The 27,597-nt window shown below is 40.8% G+C and overlaps 2 protein-coding genes across 5 annotated transcripts in view; one reads left to right on the plus strand and one right to left on the minus strand.

Annotated features, from left to right (window-relative positions):
* Nucleotides 1–11,216, plus strand: part of polg (polymerase (DNA directed), gamma) — a 47,981-nt gene extending 36,765 nt beyond the window's left edge. The window contains exons 19-23 of one of the 2 annotated variants that reach the window (XM_069911201.1): nt 1,748–1,870; nt 2,606–2,774; nt 7,591–7,799; nt 8,670–8,830; nt 10,797–11,216. In XM_069911201.1, the coding sequence (XP_069767302.1) occupies nt 1,748–1,870; nt 2,606–2,774; nt 7,591–7,799; nt 8,670–8,830; nt 10,797–10,849 (715 nt within the window). In that variant the 3' untranslated portion in view covers nt 10,850–11,216. The remainder of the gene's footprint in view (nt 1–1,747; nt 1,871–2,605; nt 2,775–7,590; nt 7,800–8,669; nt 8,831–10,796) is intronic. The other variant, XM_069911202.1, reaches the window with a different exon arrangement.
* fanci (FA complementation group I) overlaps nt 1–27,597 on the minus strand; it is a 101,865-nt gene that overhangs the window by 13,489 nt on the left and 60,779 nt on the right. For 2 of the 3 annotated variants that reach the window (XM_069911197.1, XM_069911198.1), the window contains exons 29-37: nt 27,323–27,450; nt 24,952–25,020; nt 23,491–23,587; nt 21,192–21,376; nt 20,086–20,142; nt 15,878–15,937; nt 14,272–14,361; nt 13,109–13,204; nt 11,940–12,071 (exon numbers count right to left, since the gene is read on the minus strand). In XM_069911197.1, the coding sequence (XP_069767298.1) occupies nt 11,940–12,071; nt 13,109–13,204; nt 14,272–14,361; nt 15,878–15,937; nt 20,086–20,142; nt 21,192–21,376; nt 23,491–23,587; nt 24,952–25,020; nt 27,323–27,450 (914 nt within the window). Of the gene's footprint in view, nt 1–10,762; nt 11,124–11,939; nt 12,072–13,108; nt 13,205–14,271; nt 14,362–15,877; nt 15,938–20,085; nt 20,143–21,191; nt 21,377–23,490; nt 23,588–24,951; nt 25,021–27,322; nt 27,451–27,597 lie in introns of those variants that run through there. The other variant, XM_069911199.1, reaches the window with a different exon arrangement.

Consider the following 27,597-nt stretch of genomic DNA (forward strand, 5'->3'; position numbering starts at 1 on the left):
AAGTTAAACAGTGATTCTGTTTTCATGTTTAAAGATAATTAAAAGCAACTTTGCTTAAGTAACCATTTGTCTTGGTGAATATCTATTGCTGCTGGGTTTATGGGTCCTCTGTGCTCGTAACATCTTCCACTGTGATCCTTGCTTCCCCCTCTGCTAAGAGATGGATCCATAATTCTATTTCATAATTAATATGTGATAAAGTGTGCATTTTTTCCACCATTTATTTTCTCAACTCTGTCATTTATTTTACTTGATCTCTCTCTCAGGCACTTGCTTTTTCTGGCTTCTTGCTACATGAAAAAGGTGGTACTGCTGTAACAGTGCTGGTGTGGACCTGTGGAGAGTTGGGAGCAGAGACGCAGCACTCCCCCGCTGGGTCCATCCGCCCAGTCCGAATGCTGTTGGCTCTGTCCAGGCTTTAAAGGAGCTGACGGTGGTTTATTTCGAAATGCTGCATCTGCAGGGTCTGGGTCAAGATGTTGGCACCTATGATCAGCAGTGGCCATGAGAGGTTTCAGACTCCTGGGAAGCAGAGGACTGACATGGGGCACCAGAAAACTGAGACCCCTCCACTCCCCCATTTGAGGAGAATCCAAGATAGTTACTCTGAGGCTGAAGAACACACAGGCTGATGGTAACTCAACCCATGCAGGCCTGCTGGCGACTGCAGTTAAACAACTCACATGGGCTGCGGACTGCTGGAGACTGGCTGAAGGGGTACCAGGTTTCAGAATCAGGATGCGATGGCGCTGGTGGCTTCTTGGTTGGGTCAGAGGTGTGCATCTGGAGCTCTGGTTGCTGAAGGTTCAGACTGAAGGCTGGAGTGCTGGAGACACGCAGTGACTCTGGGGCATCTCTTTCTCTGGCTGAAAGGGGCGCTGGGCAGTTTTTGCTGATAGCGAATCTTTGTCTTCCTTGCGGCAGACAAGAAAACCATGTAATATCAGATATTCTGTTTCATAAAAATAAAATAACTTTGAAATGCTGCCTCTCTGATGTGGAATGTCAATGGTTTGTCCAGATTTAAGCACTTGGTGTGGTTATAGTTATAGGTCCAGCAACCAATTTGATCTCTGTAGCTCACTCACATAGTTTTGATGTTAGTTGAGGGATAATATACTGAAGTTCTCATCGACAAATAGCATTTCAAGTTTTATTATTTTTCTCTAATATAAGCTAATGATGAAGGGTTCAGGGTTCTGTTTAAAAAAAAAAATGAGGAGGAGCCTCATGGTCAAGTTATTGTGGCATTGTTACAACTTACTTTAAAATCAAATTTAAACAGGAGTGAATAAGATTCAAGATTCTTCTATTGCCATGGTAGTAACAGAAAATGTAATATTACGTTAAATTTCCTTCCATCTGCCTTAAGGTAAACAAAGAGTTGCCACTAGTATTGTCCAGCGCCCCTTTGAGTAAGAGAAAGAGAAGCAAGAGAGTTGCTTCTGAGTGTCCGAGGATTTGCCTCCAGTGCTCCCGCAACCTTTGCAGCTGACACAGAGACCTGCTCGATCCATCGACCACCTGAACTCCAGATCCAAACTTCCAACGCAATCAGGAAGTCTTCAGCACCCGAGGCTCTTCGGGAGCCCTCTGAACTCTCTCGAATCCCAGTTCCCACAAGCCATTCTCCAGCAGCCCGCAGCCTGTGAGCGTCCTTTGACTGCAAGTCGCCCACAGCCTGGGTGAGAGCCCTTAACTGCAATTCGCCAACTTGAGTTACATTGACTATTTCTGCTTAAACCAGGTGTGTGCTGTCAGAAGATGGGGAGTGGCTTGTGAAGAAAATTGGTATCTCTGTGGAAAGGGCAGAAAATGGAACAGTCTCCAGTGAAGATGCAAAGAAAATTCAAAGGGAGGCTGCAAGAAGGTCTGTATGCTTTGAAATTCCTAACTCAGCTAAAATAACCCAGCCGAGCCAGTAAATATCTATCAGCCTGGAGTTACCCCAAATCGGGTGACGTGCAAGAACAATCCCTGAGGAAAGGGGAGCATGATGCAATTTACAGATGAATAGTGTGACATGAAATGCTGACGGGGCAATGCTTGTCACTTTTTTTGATTGGCCAAGTCAGATTGCAGCGGGCTATGAAATTGTATGTATGGGGAGGTTCTTGATCCTCTCTGAGGGGTGATGGACATCCCCCCAAGCTTGTGTGTAAATAAAGTGGTACCAGGAAACAAAAGTGTCCAAGTCCTCCATTCCGTAGAGTACATTTGCTGAAGAATAGATGAAGGGTGTCAAAAAGTGACCATTCACAACTAATACTAATATTTGAGTTGCTGTATCCAAGCAGAGTTCTGGACCATTGATCCAGAGAAACAAGTCTCTCCAAAATAGATGGAGAATTTAAGCTTAACTAATGAAAATAGCATCCTGGAATTTAATGAAACCATGCTGAGATTGTTGTAGAAAACTTCAATGCATAATGTCTATTGGGGGGTGGGGGGGTGGAGAAAGTCGCTAACGGTTGGTGTATATGTGACTTCAGATCCTGAATGACCATCAAAAATAAGGGCAAAACCAACGAAGTCCATTTATGAGACTGAATAACATTCTTTTTATTCTATCATCTAAAATGCTTTTTTTACTTTAACTGTGTAGGTCTAATGGTGCCAAGTGGCATGTTGTGAAACAGCGAGTCTGGAGTGGAGGCACAGAGTCTGAAATGTTCAACAAATTGGAATGTATTGCCACCTCACCCTGTCCCCGCACTCCAGTATTGGACTGCTGCATCAGTAGAGCTCTCGAACCAGGGGCAGTAGGTCATGAGGTATTGTTCACCTTTTTAATCTCGTTTACACTCCCAAAGATTTTAAGGAATGATGTCTAAATCTTGGCTTTGAAATGGCATATATTTTGTTCATTCTCCACACTTTAAAGCCAGATTAAGACCACAGCGCTCTGAGAAGGGTGAGCGTCCAGACATTGGGGTCCACCTTAGTACCAATGGATGAGGTGCTGAAGAGGGAATATAGGGAGTTGGGAAGGAAAGTAAAAAAACAGGACCTCAAGGATGATAATCTTGGGATTACTGCCTGTGCCACGTGCCACTGGGGGTAGGAATAGGAAGTTGTGGCAGATTGAATATGTGGCTGAAGAGTTGGTGCGGGGGCAGGGGTCCAGATTTGTGGATCATCCGGATCTTTTCTGGGGAAGGTCTGACCTGTACAAAAAGCCGGGCTGCACCTCAAATGGAGAGGGACCAATATCCTGGTGGGCAGGTTTGCTAGAGCTGATGGGGAGGGTTTAAACTAGTTTGGCTCGGGGATGGGAACCAGAATGTGAGAGCAGGGAAGAAAGTGGAAAAGTTGAAGCAATGTGTTGTGGGTTTATGAGGAAGGAGACAGGGAGGGTCGGTCGGAGGGTTTGAAATGTGTATTTCAATGCAAGGAATAGAGATGAACTTAGTGCATGGATCAGTACGTGGGATTATGATTTTGTGGCTATTAGAGAGAACTTGGCTGATGCAAGGGCAGCATTAGTTGATACACATATGGGGCTTTAAATGTTTTAAAAGGGATAGGATGGAGATAAAAGGGGGGGAGAATGACATTACTGGTCAGGGATAGGACAGAAAGGGAGGATGCTGTGATTACTGAATCGATGTGGGTAGAAGTCAGAAATAGAGAGCAACCACTGTATTGGGGGAGTAGGGTAATAGGGCCCCAAAACTGCCCTCGGGACATCAAGGATTAGATTAGCAGGCAGATTTGGGAATGGTGCAGAAATTATAGGGTTGTTGTTATGGGAGACTGCAACTTCCCAATATTGACTGGCACCTCTTTACTGCAAGAGGGATAGATGGGACAGAATTTGTTAGGTGTGTCCAAGAAGGACTCCTGACAGTATGTGGACCAGCTGATTAGAATAGGGGCTGTACTGGATCTAGTACTGGGTAATGAAGCTGGTCAGGTAACAGTGACCACAACTCCTGAGTTGAAGCTATGGACAAGGTTAAATGCAGACAAAATGGTATTTAATTGGGAAAGGGCGAATTATGATGGGATGAGGCAGGAACTAAGGGGAGTATGCCGAGAACAGATGATCGTGGTAAGCACAGTTCTGGATAGGTTTATCTGACCGAGACAGGGAAAAGATGGTTGGAAAAGTAATCTGGTCGACAAAACAGGTAAGGAAGAAGGAAGTACAGGTAGACATTAGATTTAGGAAGCAAAAAAAAGGAAAGGCTCATAAGTCTTGTATGGTAGCAGGAAGGAACTAAAGAAAGGACAGGAGAGTTAGTAGGGAGGCACGAGAAGGCCTTGGCAAGTAGGATTAAGGAAAATACTAAGGTGTTCTATGCCTGCGAGAAGAACAGGATGACGAGAGTGAAGGTAGAGGGCCACTTAAGGATACATGAGGAAGAGGAGGTCCTAAATTAATACTTTGCTTCAGTATTCATCTGAGAAAAGGTCAGGACAAGCTTGTATGTCAGGACCATGTTGAGATTAAGAAAAAGGAAATGCTGAATCTTCTTAAAAACATTAGGATTCATGAGTTCTAGGCCCTGGACAATAATATACCCCAGGTTGCTAAGGGAAAAGATGACTGGGGCTTTGGCATTGATCTTTGTGTCCTCCTTAGTCGCTGGGAAGGTGCCAGAGGATTGGAGAATGGCAAATGTGGTCTGCTTGTTTTAAAAAAAAAAGGTAATGGGGAGAATCCTGGGAATTATAGACCAGTGAGTCATGCATCAGTCGCGGGCAAGCTATTGGAGAGGATTCTTAAGGACTGGATTTATGAGCATTTTGAGAAGCATCATCTTCTCAGGGATAGTCAGCATGACTTTGTGATGGGATGTCATGCCTCAAGAACTTAATTGAGTTTTTTGATGAAGTAACAAAAAAAATTGATGAAGGTAAGGCTGCAGATGTGATGAGTATGGATTTTATTAAGACATTTGACAAGATCCCCCATGGGAGACTAGTTCAGAAGGTCATGAGGCACGGGATCAGTGGAAACTTGGCTGTGTGGATTCAGAATTGGCTTGCCTATAGAAAGTAGAGTAGTGGTGGATGGGAAGTATTCTTCCTGGAGGTCAATAACCAGTGGAGATTCACATGGATTGTCCTGGGTCTTTGTGATTTTTATAAATGACCTGGACGAAGAAGTAAAGGGATGGGTCAGTCAGTTTGCAGATGGTATGAAGGTTGGAGATGTTGCTGATGGTTGTCGTAGGTTACAATGAGACAGACAAGATGCAGAGTTGGGCAGAAAAGTGATATGGAGTTCAATCCGGCTAAGTGTGAGATGATGCACTTTGGAAGGACAAACCAGAAGATTGAGTGGAGGGTTAATGGTCGGGTTACTTAAGAGTGCAGATGAACAGAGGGATCTTGGGGTCCAAATCCATACATCTCTCCTGATTGACAGGACAGTTAAGAAGGCCTATGGGATGTCACCTCATTTTGGAAGGATGTGGAAGCTATGGAGAGGGTGCAGAGGAGATTTACCAGGATGTTGCCTGGATTAGAAAATCTATCTTATGAGGCAAGGTTAGCAAAGCTGGGACTTCCCTCTTTGGAGGGAAGAAGGATGAGAGGTCTACACGATTATGAGAGGCAAAGATAAGGTGGACAGCCAGTATCTTTTTCCCAGGCCTAATGTGCGGTTAGGGTTAGGGTTAGAGGTTAAGGGTTAAGGTTAGTGAAGGGTTAGGGTTAGTGAAGGTTTAGGGGAGACATCAGGGTTGTTATTTTACAGAGAGTTGTGGGTGGCTGGAATGCATTGTCAGGGGTGGTGGTGGAGTTGGAACAATAGCGGCATTAAAGAGACTCTTAAACAAGCCCATGGATGAAAGAAAAATAGAGGATTATGAGGTAGGGTTTAATTTTTTGTTTTGGTACCACATTGTGGGTTGAAAGGCCTGTATATGTTCTAAACTGAGGATCACCAAATGTATCATCCAGAACTCGTGTTTCCCACATTGCATCCTTGATGCTACTGTGGACTTGCCCCATTTCAGGCATTGATGGATTTTCTTTGTAAAATGCACAAAAAAAATTGAAAATATGCATTGGTTAAACAAGTTTTAAAAAAAAACTGATCTTGGAGGCCCTGGTCCCAGTGTATGTGTGGCAGTCATATACAGTAAATGCTATCCAGCCTGATTCCAATGTCAAGGTCCATAGTCTACACACCACAAAAAGTGTGCATCAAGATACTTTAAACTTGACGTGGATTTCTACATTTACCACTGTTTTTGAGCAGTTAGTTGAAAATCTCTAATTTTGCCATTTAAGCCTTCCTAGTTTTTGACTATTCTGTTAGGTAAATGAATCCCTTTCTCATGCTGTAACATCAGTTTAATCTCTCTAGTCTGATGCCCATCTTAAATACTTCAGAAGATTCTGAGAAAATAGAAGGGTACTTTAAAAAGATAAAAAGATAAAGACCGTTGTTACATTGCTAACCATTTGGCCAGTAAAGGGCTCCACCTACTGGGATGAGAGTCAGCAAACATATTTCATTGTGAGTTTTATTAAAATTCAATCTTTTTAAACTCATGCTCACAAAATCTGGTTGTTATACTAAAGGAAAAACCAATTTTTTTTTTGGTCATTTCAGCCAAATGAATTGATGAGTGAATGACCTTTGGCAAATAGTCACTTTATTCTGCAAGGTCTAAATAAAGTTATTCATCCAAGGATAAGTGGAGGATAGTCCCATATAAATTACGCTACTGAGAGATGCATTTCATACATAATCTACTGTCATGAACAGTTTAACACAATTAATTGTTTAATGGAAAAGTGAGGTAGTGTCTGTGGGTCATTGCCCATTTAGAAATCTGATGGCCAGAGGGGAAGTTGTTTAAGTAGCGTTGGGTGTTGATCTTTAGGCTCCTGTACCACCTTCCTGAGTGGTGAGGGTCTTTGAGGATAGAGGCTGCTTTCTTGAGACACTACCTCTTGTAGAGGTCCTTAATGGAATGAAGACTGGTGCCCCAACTCTCTTCAAGCCCATGAAGCTGGCCAGCCTTCTACATGATTGCATCGACATGGAGTCCCCAGGATAGATCTTCAGAGATGTTGACACCCAGGAATTTGAAGTTCTTGACCTTCTCTACTGCAGCTCCCTTGATGAGGACTGGGGCGTGTTCTCCCGACATCCTCCTCCTGGAGTCCACAATCAATTTCTTGATTTTGCTACGTTGAGTGCAAGGTGTGACATTGCTAAGCTAAGCAGGCTCAGGCCTGGTCAGTACTTGGAAGGGAGAATGCCTGGGAACACCAAGTGCTGTAGGGCACTGGACAAAGAGGTGACTGGTTGACAAAAGTTGTAGCTATCTCACTCCAGTACACCTCCTCATTGCCTTCTGTGATGACATCAGCAAATTTGTAGATGCCATTTGAATTGTGCCTGGTCACATAGTCATGGGTGTAGAGTGAGTAGAGCAGCAGGCAAGGCACACAGCCTTGAAGTGCGTCTGTATTGATTGCTGTTTTCGCCGTACCTAATCATTTGTACTCTGGCTGACTAAAGTATCGGTACAAGAGGAAGACAAAACAATAATATTTATTTCTTACTCTTGACATACATATGGAACTACTACTGATTACTAAAACAGTCCTTCTCCTCCACAGTTCATGACCAGTCGTGTGAATTGGGTGGTGCAGAGTTCAGCTGTGGATTACTTGCATCTGATGTTAGTGTCCATGAAGTGGCTGTTTGAGGAATTCAGTATTGATGGTAGATTCTGCATCAGTATTCACGATGAGGTCCGTTACTTAGTAAACAGTGAAGATAGATATCGAGCTGCACTAGCATTGCAGATTACTAACCTTCTAACACGGTAAGATGTTTCTTATTTCCAGCTGTTTGATATCGGGCCAATATGCAATCCACCGTTAAACTGGCTGCAACTTCATCCTTGATTTTGTGTTTGAGGTGCTTCTGATCGCAATCCCTTGACTGCCTGCTTAATAGCTATTTGTGGATGTAATTGCAAGGATTAAGATTTGTTGGATTTGCGTGTTAATTTCCTCTCAAGATATAGGAGCAGAAGTCAGCCCATCAAATCTACTCTGCCATTCTAGTCATGAGCAGATCCATCCTCCCACTCCTGGCCTTCTCCCCATAACCCTTGATGCCCTGATTAATCAAATACCTGACCATCTCTTTCTTAAATACACCCAACTACCTTGCTTCCAAAGCCGCCAGTGGCAACAAATTTCACTGGCTCGTGACCCTTTGACTAAAGAAAATTTCCACATCTGTTTTAAATTGACACGATTTTATCTTGAAGTTGTGCCCTCTTGTCCTAGACTCCCCAATCCTTGCCAAATCTATTCTACCCAGGCCTTTCAGCACTGGAAATGCCTCCAAGGTCCCCCCCTCAATCTTCTGAACTCCAACTAGTACCGACAATTGACAAGAACCGACAATTGCTCCTCATATGCTAACTCTTTCATTCCTGGCATCATTCTCCAATCCCTCTCCAACACTCAATGTGAAAAGCAGCAAATAATTTTACCTTTGTCACAGCACTTCAAGAATGACCATTTTCAAGCCCGGAGAACCAAAATTGGGAGGTTTGAGTAGAGAAAATAATTTTACTGTTTTGACAAGAAGCAATTTAAAAAAAAACTAAAAAGCAGTTAATGGAACATTATAAAGTGACTTATTTTAATAGTGAACCACTTTTTTTTTCCCTCATTTCAAGCTGCATGTTTGCCTACAAACTTGAGATGCATGACCTACCACAGTCTGTCGCATTCTTTAGTGCAGTGGATATTGATCATTGCCTGAGGAAAGAGGTGACAATGGATTGCCAGACGCCATCTAATATTGCTGGATTACAGAGACGATATGGGATCCCACAAGGTATGGTTGACAGCAGTATTGGTTGTATAGTGAGAAAACAATCTCTTGGATTAAAATCAGTTTGAATAGTTTGAGATGGACATTCACTACCTAAATTAACGAAAGGAGAAGGAAATGAAAAGAATTGACTCAGTGGAATTTCTTGCTTATTTTTATTGAATGACAACATTGTTTGACTGGTTTAATGTATCCTAGATTTTGTACTTTAAATGGACGGGAGGGGGGAGGTAGGGAGGGTGGGATGGGAGGAGGGAGGGGGGGGGAGAAAATGGCACTGTATATATTTGAAAAGGAAAAAGTATGTATCATGGTTAATGTGGTTTATGGTGTGAAAAAAAAAATTTAAAAAAAAGAATAGTTTGAGATGAGGAGGATTGGATCCTGGAAATTTGAAGCAAATCTACGGGAATGGAGAAAAAAGTCAAACTCAAGATATTAGTTGAAATTATTAGCTTTTAATTGAAATTTATGATATTGGGTTGACTCACCACTTCCTGCTTCTTTATGTATTAATTATTGCAAAGATTGTATTGAAAAAAAAAGTAAAAGCACTTTGCAAAATTGATTGGGCAAAATGTTAACTGCGGAATAATGTTCCAATCTTCCATTGTGGTGGGACCATGGCTGATGATGGTATCAATTTAGAAACTGGTTATAGAAAGATGTGAAATGGCCTTTTTGAGCCGATGGATAATTGTGACGTGGAATAATTTACTAGGGAAGTAGACAAGGAGAGAACAGGATTGTTCTGGTGGGAAGATCTGGGTATCAAATGGGAGGGGAAAACTCTAAGAATGTGGAAATGAGCTATAGACTTAAATTGTATTTTTTGAGCTTTCAGTGGTTAGAGCAGCTCATCAACATTTCACTTTGCATCTATGTTGCTAATTTGAGTATTTAAATTGAATACTTTCATCTCTTCAACTCTGGTTGAATATGATGTACATCCACGTATTAAAAAAAACAAATGGGCTCCTCTGCAGGAGGGCTGCAGTTCCTCCAGTCTTCAGTACATAAAAGAATTGAAAGAGGGGCTTGCGAGAGCCACGCAGTACCAGATGTTAATTAATTATTAGTTTTTACGCGTGGCTTTAAAAGATTAAGTGGCAGCACTTTAGTTATTATCATTTGAACCTTACAAAATCTACATCTGGCTTTTTTGGCACCATCTGTGAAAAACTGAATCTTACATGAAGTTCTGAATCCTGGCAAACAGCCCATTTAAAATTGCCTTGCCTCCACATAAGCAGAGCTTTTGTCAAGCTGACTATATCCAAGTCCAATCATAATCTTACCCCCTGGGTTCCCAGGATAGATGATGATTCTTTCTAATATATTAAACCACTTAAAGCTAGAGTGCTACAGTGGGTATTTGAAGTAGAGAAGGGAATCTCAGACAAGGTTTCTGCTGAGGACTATAAAGTAAACTTTGTTTGTATCAAACTGCACAGAATGATTCAGTAAGGAGGTCCCTTATCCTCTGCCCATCCATTTCATCATATAAAATGGCTCTTGAGTATTTACTGTGCCCAGTGTTGGCATATTTCACCCCTCTGTATCAAGGGAAGCAGCAGCCAGGCTTAAGGCTGCATGTCCATAATGTTTTTCACTAATGGGGGTACTTAGAATGAATCCCATGCATAGGGAAGCAAAACAACCGGTTGAGTGAATTAGGTTGCTAATACACGGAGCATTTTTCACAGTAGAAAGCACGTTTCCACAGTAAAGAGCTTCGTCCTGCTTGTGCTTAACTTTTAAAAAAAAAAGATTTTGGTTCTGTGAAGCAATTTCAACCAACCAGTCAGTACTGCGATTGACAGTTGATGACCATAAATCCGCTTTATCCACATTAGACGCTCATTATAGGCTTTTCAATAATTTGGAAAAGAGCAAATCTATATTTTGTTCCATTTTTAATAACTTTTTCAAAAATTTCATACTTTATATAATGTATTTCTTTCTGCAGGAGAAGCATTAGATATTTACCAAATCATTGAAAAAACAAATGGTTCGCTTTAACAAAAGAAAATGAGCACTCAACAAGAAATCTTTTGGATTACAAATGATAACTTCAAGACAGTGACAACAGTTCACCCACAATTACTTCGAAACAGCTTTTGAAAATCAGAATGAAAACTGAAGGGAGGTGATCATGTTTTGAATGGTTTAGATCCTGTGATGGGTGCAAATCTTAATAATATGCTCATTTACTGGACAAATTGTTCACCATTGCTTTAATTCATTTCTTTCTTTTCTTTTTTGGTTCTCTGTTTTCATCCACAGTGGTAGTTGACTAAATAAGAAAAGTAAAGTAAAAAGTTCTACTGTATTAAGTGCACAATATGGAAACCGCTGTTTAAATATACGTGGTTCATTGAACACAGAATTTCAGTAATGCTGTCTCCTTTCTTTCCTGTGCCATAATTACTATAATTGTATCAGTATGAGCTACGAACAACCACTTGGCAAATCAACGTGATTATTTCCCAGTGATTAGTCATGGGTCAGGGATTGGAACCACTGGGTAGTAGTAATAATGGGGTGTATTTAAAGGCTCCTGGTACTTGGCACATTTCTCACTATAAGTGTGAGCTCCGTCCTCATCCCCTTTCACTAATCAAAGGGGAATCAACTTGCACGTTTTATCAAAGCATGGAAGTTCAGTCTTTTCCATTCCTCCCGAGTGAAATACCTGACCCAATATTGACTGCTTAAGCTAGAAAAATAACTTTTCTTTGTCTACAATCACAATAACTATTCTGGTTGCTGTTATATGTTCAAAACTGTTCAAGGGAAATTTCATGAACATCTTCCAGTCCAAATGCTGGATATTAATGCAGCTGGTCAGTTAGCACCCGTGGAAATGGAATCAGAGTGCCCTTATGGAAAATCAATTATTGTTCCTCCAATTTGCAGGTGATCTTAGTAGGACAGTACATTATGATTCAAAAATTAATTATTGGAGATCTGGCTACTATTTTAATGCAGTTGTCCAATGAAAATTTTGATGTTACTCAAGCTTATAAAAAACCTTTGACAAATGACAGAAATATCGAACTGATAAAGTCAGGTGTCTAAACGGACTTTAACGCGAGAACAAAATTTTTACCTGATCAGCTGCATCATTCTCACAATCCTGAATATCCCCTTCTTCCTGTTGTTGGAGTGCTGCATTCAATGTGGCTGCATTAATCCGGAAATCTCGGGAGGTGCTGAGTTTCATGTACTGCATTAAGTTCACCTACAAGGAAGGGAAGTACCTTCTACTCTTAGTAGAATGTGTGGTTCAATCACAAAGAAGCAAAATAAAAGGCTCATAGTTTGGCTGACAGAAAAAAAGAAGAATCTGCTTGGCTTATCGATTTATATAAACGAACCGCTCTCTCATTGATATGCTGGGTAATGATTCGATTATGGTGCCCATTTCTACCAGATGCTGCCAACCAACATTAGCCTGAGACAGTACATGGATTGAGATCAAATTTCCTTCAAATAAACTTCCTGAAAGAGCAGTTTGGACATTTAATTAATTGTAGGGCCTAGTGATTCACACCAAATCTATCTTTTAGATTTTTAATTTGTGGATCTTCATCCACTTGTGGTTCAAAGTTGGGGGCTATAGAATTTTAAATAAAAACAAAATACTCATAACTGCAGTTTACTGGAATGTGATATTAAATATGGAAATTTTATTCATATAGACATTTAGAATGTAACTAGACAATGGGTTTCTGAAAGGAGTCATTGTGAAGAAGGGCTTCTAGCATTTTCCTGAGTTGCAAGGAGTTGTCATAGAGTAAAAAATGGCCATTTTCTCTGGGAGGTAAAGGAGAGGATCAAGAGTCTCCTCCCATCAACGTGATTTACCGGGATCGTTGCCTGACAAGGGTGCACAAAATCTCCCCGTTGGGAAGGAGATCCAGGAGGATCCAAGCCAGCACCACCAGCCTGAGATACAGTTTCTTCCCTCGGGCAGTGAGAACGACCAAAGGAAATGCTCACACTGACCCTCCGAGACTCTCATATTCATGAAACAATATTTATATATTGGTGTAGATGAATACTTATCTGGTTGTGTGACTGCATGTTTTGCACCTAGGAACGGAGAACTCTTTCATCAAATTGTACTTGTACAATCAGATGACAATAATTAACAACTTGATTTAATTTCCTTTGCCTGGTATCTCTTTAAATTAATTTTTTTTCTGATCATTTAAACAAAGTCAGATCATAAATCAACAGCACTTCACCAAATGCAGTAAGACACCATCTCTCTACCTTTGATTTCTTGGTCAGGTGGATAAGGAACTTCTCGTATTGCTCAATGGCAAATATTAGGTTGGGTATAGGCTTGGTTTCTCGCAGTACTCGAGCCTGGAAATAGAATAAAATAAAAGCTGGTTATCCTAAGAGGTTAAGAGCAACAGGTCAATGAAAGCAGAGTCCTGATCACAACATGAACTTTTAATATTCAGGCACGTCCCCATGGCGTTAGCAATTTCTGAATTACAGAAAAAAATCCCTATTATCTGGAATTCAAAAAAAGGAAATAAAAGTTTAAAATTATAAAAGTAAACAATATACAAAGCAACACACAATGGGAGCAAAACTCAGCTAGCTGAGCACCTTGGTTGTGAGTCGCCCTGGTCATGAGCCAACCGATGCCACTGGGGCGACTCTCCCAAAGTGTCTCCCCAATAAGAATCTTTATCTTTATTAGAATATTATTAAGTGTATAAGAAAGACTTTATCTGTAAACTTGGGGGAAGGGGTTAATTATGATTGCAGTACAGTTAGCATAGCATTGCAGCGCCAGCGACTGGGGTTCGAATTTAAATTTTGTAAGTTACGGAAATTACCTAAAGTGAACTTTACACAATTAAAGACTACAATATTGATTTTTTTTCCAAATTACTTTACATTTTGCATGGTCTTTTTGTATTTATTCTTAATGCTGGTGTATTAGGCATTGTAAGAGAGTCTCAAGGAACCAGAAAATTTGCATATCTGGCATCTACAAATCCCTGTAGGTCCCAGATACTAGAGGTTTTACTGTAACTTCATAAATGATAGTTACAGCATGAAGGCAACAAAGAACATTTGAATTTAATTCTATTTCCAACCTTGGAAAATATAAACATTATCCTTATTAATTGAGCAACTCACATAATACAAAATATTTATACAAACAAATTATATGTCTAAATAAAAATGAAGGCCACAGGCTAGTAAAAGATTATTCTCGACGAAAATTCATCTTCACCACACACAAGTAAACTCATGAAAGGAATCTTTGATAGGTGGGGAGAAAGGAGTCAAGTGCTATTTAAGACCCATTGATTAGGGATGGATGGATGAACCAAGACAATGAATGACATTCCTCATTTACACGAAACAAAATGTTCTGATCTGAAGTGAAGATTTTGCAGATATTGTTTTACCGTTGCTGCAGTAATGGCTGCCATTTCCCTCTTTTTGTCCTTTTTCTTTTCTGCACCTCCTCCAAAGTTCATTGATTCATTCTGGATATTCTATTCAGGAAACAAAAGTTAAAATGGTCAAAGATTTGTTTCCAACACTAATCTGCTCCAAAACAGTCAAGAGATATTCACAAAACAATGAGAAGCAGCACAGTTAGCGGGATGCCACACAATGCCAGCGTCCTGGGTTAGAATCCGGTGCTGTATGTAAGGAGTTTGCACGCTCTCCCTGTGTCTGCGTGGAGTTTCCCTGCGGGTTCTGGTTTCCTCCCACTGTTTGAAATATACCAGGGATTGTAGGTTAATTGGTGTATTGGGGGGAGGGGGGGGTGGAAGCACAGCTCATGGGCAGGAAAAGGACCTGTTACCATGAAAATTAATATTTAAATTGGGGGGGACTCAGCAGATCAGGCAGTGCACATGGAGCAAAATGGCCAAAGTCTTGATTGGATCCCTTTTGAAAAATGTTTAAAAAAGGTCCTCATCTCAAACGTTGACTCTCTCCCTTGTCCCTGCCAGACCCATTGAGTCCCTTCCGCTTCTGTACTTTAATATCTAATGAGATATTCACACACTTGCACGAGCTGGACAAATGAAATGGATTTTAAACTATGACTGGAAGCACACAGCAATCTGTAGATTCTGGCATCTGAAGCTAAATACATCCTGCTGGAGGAACTCAGTATGTCAAGCAGTGTCAATCTTCGACCTGTTGAAAATTTTGTGTCTTTCAACGACGTGGCTGAGTTCCTCCAGCAGATTGTGTTTGGTTTTTAAGAATGATTTGTAATTTTGGTGATAAGTGAATTGGAACAGATCGATGACTCCACTCAGACAGGAGCTGATATGCTTCAATACCAGCCGTTCAAAACACTTCATCACTGTTGATGTAAGTGCCATGGTCGATAGACAGGTTACCACACTCTTCTTGGCTATGATTCATGCCCTTTTCAAACAAGTAGGTACCATGCCCTGCTGGAGTGATATATTGAAGATATCCATGAATACATTGGCAAGTTAGTCAGCACAGACATTTGATACTCAGCCAGGTACTCTGAACGGGTGGGATACCTTCGTTGGATTCACTTGGTTAAACAATCTTCATTAGTTCAAATAAATAACTTGATGTACCAATAAAGAATAACTGCTGATTGACAGATAACTACAAAAATTAGTTTTTTGGGGCCAAAGGAAATGTCAGTCCATGTTCATACCGATTGTTCCTATTCAATGGCCCTTACATATATGTGCATGTATCTTGCAAGACCAGAAATGAGCACAAATTAAGCCCCTAGCCTTCTTCTCATGTCCACAACCTGGTTAATGTATGCTCTACTCAATCTTTCTTGCTCCAATGTTATATCCCACTTCCAACAATCTACCCTTGGGACTAGAGCCAACCTTCACAAGTAATGGAAAGCTTTTCAACTTTGGGTAATCTGGAGTATATATGACATTTGCAGTTACTATGTAACATACAGTAATGAGAACCTCTGCAACTTAAATATATCAGAATTGGCAGAAAATCATAACCACAAATAAATTAAAAAAAAGAATGGTTACATACCTGAACGTAGGTTATAAAAGCATAGCACTGTGGGGTTAGATGTGATCCTGAAAGTTTAACCTAAAGGCAAAGATTTCAATTTACAGAACAACGCATGATCATATTCTTTCCATGAAATCAGAGTCCAAGAGCCTTAATTCTTAAATTCACACGTCTATCCAAGGTGTCATTGAGATCTTGATCTGATATTTCTGTGTACATTGGAATAGGGGGATCTGAAAGTAGATTGCTCCTCACCTGGCTTATTTATGCAGTAAGAAGATTCTATAATATCCTTAACCAATTTTTTTCATCAAATTCCCTAACACATTATTCTTTGGTTCAGCACTTATTTTTGAATATGACCATCATAGGAAATTTTAGTGCATTTTATAAATACAGTAAAAACCCTGTTAATCAGAATTCAAGCAACAGGTAAAAAAATTGTGGAAAATAAATAGGTAAAAAACATGAAAATTGGTGCACCTCGCTGACAGTTTGCCAATCACGCAATCTCAAGCAACCAGATAATTCACTTATCTGGCATCTACCAATCCCCAGAGGTGCCAGATAACCAGGGGTTTTACTATACGTTCTTTATTTTATTTTGCCGAAGGTTCCAAAAAAAAAATCACTTTGAAGCTGCCACTTTCCACAGGAGCCAAGTACTGCTTACAGAAGGAAAGATGAATACAGAGAAAATCAACTGCTCAGCACAAGATAAAAACAATAATGTTGGACCATGTGGAATGCTCAGCATTCCCAGGATACTATTTATTTCCCCTCGAAGTCATTAATTGCACAGAGGACAGGTTGCCTACCTTTCACCACAGATTGGGCACAAGCTGGAAGGGGAAGACTGCATTAATGTTAACGAAAAGCTGGGTTTCCAGTAAGCACTGATTCTTTGGATATTTATGGTTCACTAATAATAAATAGAATAATACCTAGTGTCGCTGAGAATATTCTCCCAGAATCACAGTGCGGCTTTCGCGCAAACAGAGGAACCACTGACATGGTCTTTGCCCTCAGACAGCTCCAAGAAAAGTGCAGAGAACAAAACAAAGGACTCTACATCACCTTTGTTGACCTCACCAAAGCCTTCGACACCGTGAGCAGGAAAGGGCTTTGGCAAATACTAGAGCGCATCGGATGTCCCCCAAAGTTCCTCAACATGATTATCCAACTGCACGAAAACCAACAAGGTCGGGTCAGATACAGCAATGAGCTCTCTGAACCCTTCTCCATTAACAATGGCGTAAAGCAAGGCTGTGTTCTCGCACCAACCCTCTTTTCAATCTTCTTCAGCATGATGCTGAACCAAGCCATGAAAGACCCCAACAATGAAGACGCTGTTTACATCCGGTACCGCACGGATGGCAGTCTCTTCAATCTGAGGCGCCTGCAAGCTCACACCAAGACACAAGAGAAACTTGTCCGTGAACTACTCTTTGCAGATGATGCCGCTTTAGTTGCCCATTCAGAGCCAGCTCTTCAGCGCTTGACGTCCTGCTTTGCGGAAACTGCCAAAATGTTTGGCCTGGAAGTCAGCCTGAAGAAAACTGAGGTCCTCCATCAGCCAGCTCCCCACCATGACTACCAGCCCCCCCACATCTCCATCGGGCACACAAAACTCAAAACGGTCAACCAGTTTACCTATCTCGGCTGCACCATTTCATCAGATGCAAGGATCGACAATGAGATAGACAACAGACTCGCCAAGGCAAATAGCGCCTTTGGAAGACTACACAAAAGAGTCTGGAAAAACAACCAACTGAAAAACCTCACAAAGATAAGCGTATACAGAGCCGTTGTCATACCCACACTCCTGTTCGGCTCCGAATCATGGGTCCTCTACCGGCACCACCTACGGCTCCTAGAACGCTTCCACCAGCGTTGTCTCCGCTCCATCCTCAACATCCATTGGAGCGCTCACACCCCTAACGTCGAGGTACTCGAGATGGCAGAGGTCGACAGCATCGAGTCCACGCTGCTGAAGATCCAGCTGCGCTGGATGGGTCACGTCTCCAGAATGGAGGACCATCGCCTTCCCAAGATCGTATTATATGGCGAGCTCTCCACTGGCCACCGTGACAGAGGTGCACCAAAGAAAAGGTACAAGGACTGCCTAAAGAAATCTCTTGGTGCCTGCCACATTGACCACCGCCAGTGGGCTGATAACGCCTCAAACCGTGCATCTTGGCGCCTCACAGTTTGGCGGGCAGCAGCCTCCTTTGAAGAAGACCGCAGAGCCCACCTCACTGACAAAAGGCAAAGGAGGAAAAACCCAACACCCAACCCCAACCAACCAATTTTCCCTTGCAACCGCTGCAATCGTGTCTGCCTGTCCCGCATCGGACTGGTCAGCCACAAACGAGCCTGCAGCTGACATGGACTTTTTACCCCCTCCATAAATCTTCGTCCGCGAAGCCAAGCCAAAGAATAAGGTACAGAGTCCAGGAAAGCTGCATATGTAATTACTGATATTGAGTTAACTAATAGCTACTGGCGAATTTAAGGTGATGTTAATTGGTTTCAGAACCAGTCGAGCAAAAGCACCTAGAATGGTATTTTATGGCCCCCAAGTTGGGAAGTGGACATATTTATTCTAGATGCATACTATCCAAGTACGAATGAAAAATAGAGGCTTAGTTGAAGGGTAATCACTGAGGAATGAAAGAACATATGAATCAAGTGGGGTAACACCTTTCCAACTAGCAGTGATTACTAGCTGCATGGGAACCACCATCATATTGATTTTGCTGCCATCAGGTGGTAGCATCATTTATACAAAGAATGCAACGAATGCTATTTCCACAACTGAATCTCTCACTTAAACTGAAACAGAAAAGAAATTGCATCAACATCAGTCTTCTTTCATTATTACCTGAAAACCATTGGTCAATATCACATCCAAGTGACAAAATTTTAAATCATATCGTGCCTTAAATTTGCCATCAAATAATGGTGGCACGGTTAGGATTGTGGTTAGTGCAACACTGTTACAGCGCCAGCGACTGGTGGTTCGAATCTGGTGCTGTCTGTACAGAGTTTGTACATTCTCGCTGTGTCTGTGTAGGTTTCCTCTGACTGTTCAAAACTTACTGGGGTTGCGGGTCAATTAGGGTGTAATTTTCGGCATGGGCTCGTGGGCCAAAAGGACGTTACCATGCTGTATTTCTCAAAAATTAACACAAGCCTAATTCAAAAAAAATTACAGGTTCAAGAGAGAGAGAAAAGAGAATGCTGCCCACCTGGAGTCAGTATCTATGCAAAATAGTGTCTATGCAGGGGTGGCCAATGCGTCAAATTAAATGGCGACAAGGAAGTCTCCTAAGACCTGGCCTTGGCGTTGTATAATTGAGAACAAATGGTAGGACGAGAAAGGAGGATGAGTGTACCAAGCATGGAAGATACAGGTATGTGTTCCTTGTATGTCCGGGATAGCGGTAGCGGCGCTCAGCAGCGGGGAGGTGGGGCTCCCTTCAAGTGGCACCTTGGGCATGCGCCATGCCAGACATACCTTTGATATGCCCTGCATGTAATGGTCAATTTGCTCTGTAAATCATCCAGGAATCAAGGCAGGCAGAGAAACTATAACTTGCAAGTGACACCATTGAGAGAAATCACATCCTAAAGGGGAATGTGATCAGGTAAGATTATAAAATGGCAATAAGAAAATGACATACTGATTTAAGGAGTACTTTGTATGCATACCCAATAGAAAAAAATAAACAAAATGTCAGTGGTGCATGAAAACATAGTATATTTAACTAAATAATACTGAAGAAAATAACGAGTCGACAAACATCGCTTGATTTTTCACACCAAACTATGAAAAGGAAAATAAATGCAAATGTTCATAACAATCTTTAACTTCAGGAATTTCATCAATAAATAGATATTCATCAGAGAAACAAGTCCTTTAGTGCAACTTGTCCATTCTCACCTGCAGGGTTCACGATATTAAAATTGGTACTAGACTGTTAAAAGTGAAATGATGGAGTACTTTCCCAGCTTAACTGGTATTAAGAGATATTGAACTCCAATCATCTAACAGCTGTAATTAATTGGAAATTTAACTTCCGAATATAAAGATGGGTAATTGGAACTGCATTAAATTGGGACCTTAAAAGTCGCCTAATGGAATGGGATTAATGATCTTTTATATTTCCCCTCTCCCCCCAAAAAATGTTTCATAAAATAAGAATGAGCAGTTCATTACTTACTAGTTTCTCAAATCTTGCAGGAAGATGTGCCACGTTTGTTGAGTAACCATGGATGTACTGTTTGGACAAACAAAAGAAAAGGATTTTAAATATCATGCGTAAAACACAGAAGTCGACAGACACCATGGTTCAAGTAAAAACCCAATGCTGGAGAAACTCAATAGGTCAAACAGTGTACTTCATATAGCAAAGCTAAAGATACATCACCAACATTTTGGGCTTGAGCCCTTCATCAGGGTAAAATATCATAATCCCGGTAAAGATGTTAGTTTTTCTCCATCTTTCCTGAAGGATCTAATCCACAGGCATTATGATTCACGGCATTCAGAAAGAAAAAACTTTCTGTAACAAAGGTGACCATCAAGTCATGGCCAATCAAATAATGGAAAAATCGCTGTACAACATTTTCAAAGCACTGCCCAAAGAATCAAGGCACAGAATAAAATTTGCTCTTAAGGAATTTGTGTGGGAAAATCTAAAGAAACACAATAAATGAAAGTAACAACAGATTTCTTCCCTTTCCTCTGATCACCCTGCCACCTTATTCTAGTTGGATAAAGGGGATAGTCAGTTCATGTTTGGATTAGACTCAAAGCGTACTGCACAGAAACAGGGCCAACACATCCATGCCTACTGTGATGCTTATCTATGCTCGTCCCATTTGCATCCCTCTACTCCTTTTCTATCTAAGTATCTGTTCAAATCCCTTTAAAACACTAACTGTATCTACCTCAACCATTTCCCCTGGCTGCTTGTTCCATATATCCACAAGCCTCTGTGGAAAAACCTGCCCTCAGATTTTCCCCGCTCACCTTAAACCTATGTCATCTTTAGATTTTACCCACTCGGGAAAAGACTCATTTTTGCCTTTCATAATTTTATAAACTTCCATGAGATCACTGCTCAGCCTCCTATGTTCTGGTAAAGACCTCCATTTTTTCAACCTCCCAGATGATTAAAATTTCCTTTCCTTTTTCTTCACCATCTCATACTATTCACTGGTCAACAGAAGAAAATTCATTCCTAAAAACACACATCATAACCATGGTCCAGTGTAATTCGTTGTGTGCACCAGGAATTAAAAAAACCCAAATCTGCAGACTTACATATTTTACCAATGAGGTGAGAATATTGTACATTTTGCCCAACTCCTTCAGAAGAACGTCCACACAACCTCCCGATGGAATAGAGGTCTGTATAAGTTCATGGAAAGCAGTCAGCAGGGTGCCCAGCTGAATGATAATAGCTTTCTCTACAGGTTCTCTCTCAGTTGACTCTTGTGAATTTTCATCTACAAATGGAAAACAAAATTTAATGTGGATGAACCACGTTACTGAGAATCAGACTGGCAACCTTTATCTCCTTTCCTGGTGACAATGACTGTCCTATTGGGTTACAGTAACCACCCATTTGCAGTAGATTATTTAAATCATTTAAAGTGACTTACATTTATTTCAATCCCACACTTCTGGTATGCAATAGATGCATAGTGATTTTTAGACAGTCTATTGGTGGACAAGGATATAAAGTAGACAATTTGTGAAGTGTTTAATTGGGGAAGAGCTCATTTCAAAGGGACAAGGCAGGAACTGGGGAGAGTAAATTGGGAACAGATGTTCTCAGCAGAAAGCACAAAAGTAATGGAGAGGTGGTTGAGGGACCACTTGTGCAGGGTTTGGGATAAGTGTCGCATTGAGACAGGGAAAGGATGGTAGGAAAAGGGAACCATGGTTGATAAAACAGATGAGGCAGGTAGTTAAGAGGAAGAAGGAAGCATACATTAGATTTATGAAGCAAAAAAAAAGGAACGGTTCATGAGAATTATATGGTCACCAGGAGAGCTAGAAGGGGGCACAAGAAGGCCTTAGCAAGTGGGATTAAGGAGAACCCTAATGCATTCTAAGCATACATAAAGAACAAAAGGATGATGAGAATGGAGGTCAGGCCACTTAAGGATAAAGGAATTATAGATCAGTGAATTTTACCTCAGTGGTGGGCACACTATTGGAGAGGATTCTGAAGGAAAGGATTTCTAAGCATTTAGAGAAGTACAGTCTTTTCAGGGATATAAGCATGACTTTGTGAGGGGAAGGCCATGCCTCAAGAGCCTAATTGAATTTCTTGAGGAGGTAACAGAAGTAATTAAGGAAGGCAGGGTGGTAGATGTGATGCATAAGCATTTAAGTAAGGCATTTGACAAAGTCCCCCATGGCAGACTAGTTCAGAAAGTCATGCGGCATGGGATTCACAGAACCTTGGCTGCATAGATTCAAAATTGGCTTACCTGTTCAAAGCAGAGAGTAGTAATGGATAGAAAGTATTCTGCCTGGAGGTTAGTGACTAGTAGAGTTTCACACAGGAATCTGATCTGGGATCCCTTCTCTTTGTGATTTTTTATAAAACATGAAGGCATTGTACATGGTTAAGGGTAGGATACCTAACAGTGAGGAAGAACAGAGGGTCCTTAGGGTCCACTTCCATAGATCTCTCAAGGATGCATGCACGGGTCGATGGGATAATTAAGAAAGCCTATGGTATGCTGGGATAAATTAGTCAGGGGATTGAATTCAGGAGTCAAATGGTGATGTTGCAGCTCTATAAATCTCTGGTGAGATCACACAGAATAATGTATTTCATTTCAAGAAGAATGTGGAAGCTATGGAGAGGGTGCAAAGGAGATTTACCAGGATGTTGCCTGGATTGGAAAATGTCTAATGAGGCAAGGTTAGCAGAGCTAGAACTTTTCTCTTTGGAGCAAAGGAGGATAACTTAATAGAGGCCTGTAAGATTATGAGAGATATCTTATTAGGTAGACAGCCAGCACCTTTTTCCCAGGGTGGGAGTAGCAAACACAAGAGGACATTGGTACAAAATTAAGGGATGAAGGTTTATGGAAGACATCAGGGTCGTTCCCTCCCCCACCCCAAACAGAGAGTTGTGGGTGCCTGGAATGCATTGCCAGGGGTGGTGGGGAAGGCTGAAACAATAAAGGCATTTAAGAGACTCTTAGGCATATGCATGAAACAAAAAAGAGGGTTATGGGATAGGGAGGGTTGTTATTTTTTAGGTATATCATGGGCAAGGTGCTTGTACTGTTCTGCAATGTTCCATGTTCCCAGTTGATGGAGATCCTTCTGTGACCTTAGATAATTTTGGTGTCATTGCAAACTCACTAATCATATCACCGACATTCTCATTCAAATCTTTAATATAGATTACAAACAAGAGGCGATCCAGCATGAATCCCTGTGGCAGGCCTCTAATCTGACAAACTAATAACCCCACAATAGATAACCATAAACCATACATTAAAGCATAGCTCTGCATCGAACTGGTGAGTTTATATACTACTGCCATAGAACACCGTTGCATTGTGAAGTCACACGCTGTTCACATTTCCCCTACCTGTCAGTACTTTCTCAGAGCTCAGCTGGGATTTTAGTTTCGTGATCAGCCAATCTACTTCTTCCAAAACCTTCTCCACTTGGGATAAAATTACCTGCTGTAAACGAAAAGAAAGTGCTACAGTTAATGATTCTAGTGTCCTAACATCCCATTTCATTCAAACTAACATCACATCTATTAAACATATAAAATGAAATGCAATACTATTGCAGCTAATTAAAACTTAGCAAAAAATGCAGATGCAGTAATTCTGAAATAAAACTAGAAAACTTGAGATGTGCTCAACAGGCCAGGCATAATCTGTGGAAGGTGTAATAAAATCAAGGTCGGCAATCTGAAACTGGCTGACTTGCTGAAACAAATAGATTAGGCAGCAGGAGTGGAAATCTTTCATGTGTGACCCTTTATCAGACTGGCAAAGAGAGATAAAAGCAGGCCTTCAGGAGGGAAAGTGAGATTAGAGATGTGTCTAAGAAAAAGGAGAGTTTTTGAGTATTTCCTGTATCAATAACACAGTTGTTTTCTATTTGCTGACAAAATCATTTAATCAGAGAATCCTAAAAAGTGGCCATTGTTCTGACTTCATTTCATATTTCCAACACTATTCTCATTTATGAAATGAAGTTACCTTCCTTGCCAAATACCTCAATGATTTGAATTCTTAATGCATCTATTTTTTAACCACCACAGTCAGAATCCTAGAATTGACCATGTAACGTTACTGTGGGAGGCATCATAATAAAGTTTACAGCAACTCAAAAAGACAGAACCCTATTTCCTCAGGACATTCAAATTTCAGATTTATTGTCGGAGTAGATACATGACATCACATACAACCCTGAGATCCTCTTTGCTGCCAGCGAGACAGAATTCCCACTTATTATTCATTCAAAAAAAAGTACTTAATGTTCACATGTAAACATATAAAGAAATGTAAACAGACTGATGACAACAGAATGAAAAGATATCAAGAAAAGTGCAAGAGCCTTAAATGAGTCCCTGATTGAAATTGTTGTTGAGGCGTCTGAAGGTGGAGGGATAGCAGCTATTCCAAGGATGGGCAATAAATGTAGCTATGCCAGCTTACTGGGATCCCAAAAACAAATCTTGAACAAAAACTATTTAAAGTAACATTGCAAAGCCAATAAAGGAGCAGTGAGAGTTGTATTACCAAGGCAGAGCAGGGAAAAATAAATCAAGATTTTCACAAGCTGCCATGACATTTTTGGATTGCACAACCGGCACCTTTGTCACGTGGAATTAGGTTTAGGCCACTCTGTTTTGCCATCTCCCTCTTAACTCAAAAGTCTCTTAAATACAGAATAAATTATTCTCCAGATTTCTTCCCTTATACTTCACTATTTCCCCATTGCTAGCTGTGTGCATACGAGACAATATGTAAGTAGTTATTGAAGTGAAAGGTACAGCCATTTCCCCAATAGCCAGTTATAATGTATTTACCACCACAGTTGGAGCTGCAGTCTTTGAGTTCACCATTGCAAAATGGGATTGTTCTTCTATTTCAATGTCCTAGAAAAATCAAGCAACAATGTGGTTATATTTGAGTGAACACCAAAAATACATACACAATATAGGACATGAATCATTCAAGCAGAAATAATGCAGGTTCTACATTTAGATTGGTCATTTTCTCTTGCAACATCAAGAATAAATGTTTTACATTTCTAGTGAAATTATAAACTTATTCAAAGATGCATTCCCTTTGAATTTTCAATTTAAAAAATCCTTATTTAATTTAATTTAGACATACAGCACAGTAACAGGCCCTTCTGGCCCACAAGCCCATGCCGCCAAATTACACCCAAATGAACTATAACCCCTGTGAGGAAACTGGAGCAGCCCGAGGAAACCCACACAGACCCAGGAAAATGCACAAACTCCTTATGAACAGTGCCAGATTTGAACCCAGGTCGCTGGTGCTGTAAAGCATTGCACTAGCCGTTATGCTAACCATGTCACCCTTTCTCTCTGGGAGAGACAGACTGAGTCTTTCTTCAGATGAATAAGGCAATTGAGAGAGGCCTTGACCCAGCTGCTTGTACTACCATGTAAAAGCAGAAACAACATACACAAAAAACTTCTTCCCTTGTTTTAGGGTTTTTTATTCAAAAATGTCTCCAAGACCAACTGTTTAGTTCAGTAATTATATAATTGGACTCTTGTGAGGGAGTGTATTCATCAAAATATCAATCAGAGAATGGAATACCTCAATTCCACAACCTGAATTTCTGTTCCCCACGAACAATTGACATAACCTATGAAATTGTTGCAAGCTATTGGTATTTAGTTGTATTAAGACAGGAAATGATTATACTTTTATAGCATCATAGAGATGGAATCAAGCACTCTACTCCAACTTGTACATGGTCAACCAAGCTGAACATCAAAAATAGTCCCCATTTGCCTGCATTTTGATTTTATCTCTCAAATCCATGGAGCTGTCAAAACATTTAAAAAATGTTTTACATCACTTCACTGAGCACCCTTGCTCCGTCCGCTAGTGACAGAGACCTCCCAGTAGCCAACCATTTCAGTTCTGTGCCACGCTCCCATGGCCATCAAGACCACCCACAAATTGGAGGAACACCTTATTTTCCATCTGGGCAATCTCCAGCCAGATAGCATTACATCGACTTTTCCAGTTTCTGCTAACCTGCTCTACTCTTACCCACTTCCTTTCTCCAGTTCTCCTCCCCCCTTCCCGTTCCCTTCACCTAGCCATCTCTCCTTCCCTTGATCTCTTCTGTCCCCTCCCTCTCTTCTCCACCTATCACCTCTTGCCCTTCCCTACCCCCCTCTTTTGTTCAGATGCCTGCTGACATTCTCCCATAGTCTGAGTCTGATGAAGGGCTCAAGCCCAAAAACGTCGGTTATATATTTTTACCTTTGGTATATAAAGGACACTGTTCAACCTGCTGAGTTTCCCCAGCTTTGTTTGTTTTTAACTCTTTACCATTTACTGTGACCGCTTATTATTTTGTTGAGATTGACATTTTTTTAAACAAATTTATCTAGCTCCCAGCTGGATACATTAATGAATTACTGGAGAAACTCAACAGGTCAGCCAGCATCCACGGGTAGAAATGGTCAGTCAGACTTTTGAGACAAACCCCTCTATGATTCCAACATCTGCAGCTCTTATCTTTTTCTTTCTATAGGGATGCTTATATATTGAAAATTAGAAGCTTGATATTCCTGATATTACTCTCATAGCAAAACCTATACCTAAATCCCAGGTGAATAATACGAATTCGAGGCCATGATATCTAAGTGGACAATCTGAACCATCATGTGATTTGAATCACTATTTGCTGAATTTGTGGTATTGAAACCCCAATAATTAGACATTAATAATTTTTAACAAACGGTGATTGGGACTTGGGTTCGAATCCCACGCTGTCAGTAAGGAGTTTGTATGTTCTCCCTGTGTCTGTGTGGGTTTTCCCTGGGGGCTCTGGTTTCCTCTCACCATTTGAAATATACTGGGGGGTTAGTTGGGTGTAAATTGAGTGGCACAGGCCCATGAGCCGAAATGGCCTGTTAACATACTCTATGTTTCAATTTCAAATATTTTATTTATATTTATTGTCAAACATTCCAGTGACAGCATTGGGAAAGTTTGTTTCTGGTTTTCAGTTGTGTTTCAAATCTTAAAGCTCAATTGAAGTTTTAAAAGAAAACATTAAAAGTAGAAGGAAGTTGGTTCATTTCTATTGTATATCAAGACCAAGGCCATTCTTTGGTACTCTTTGCAAAGGCCAAGGAAACAATCCAACTGGCTCAAAGGATTCTACCTTGAAATGGTTAATACCTGATCGATATCACCCAAGCGACTGTGAACATCTCGAGATAACTCTTGCAGCAAGCTCACTGGACTCTTGTGGAGAACTTGCAGACTGAACATCATGCTCATCAAACCTTTGCAGAATTGTACATCTTCTGTGGATACAGAAGAACATTTGTGTATTTCACCGAATGTGCACTTAAACCTCTCAGAACATTTGATGATTGTGTGCAACCTAATCACTACAGCGCAGATCCAAAACTCCATTTCACTGTATCCATTTTAAAATTAAAACATTTTCT

The sequence above is a fragment of the Narcine bancroftii genome, chromosome 14, assembly GCF_036971445.1.
Source record: "Narcine bancroftii isolate sNarBan1 chromosome 14, sNarBan1.hap1, whole genome shotgun sequence".
In the NCBI taxonomy this organism is placed as follows: Eukaryota; Metazoa; Chordata; class Chondrichthyes; order Torpediniformes; family Narcinidae; genus Narcine; species Narcine bancroftii.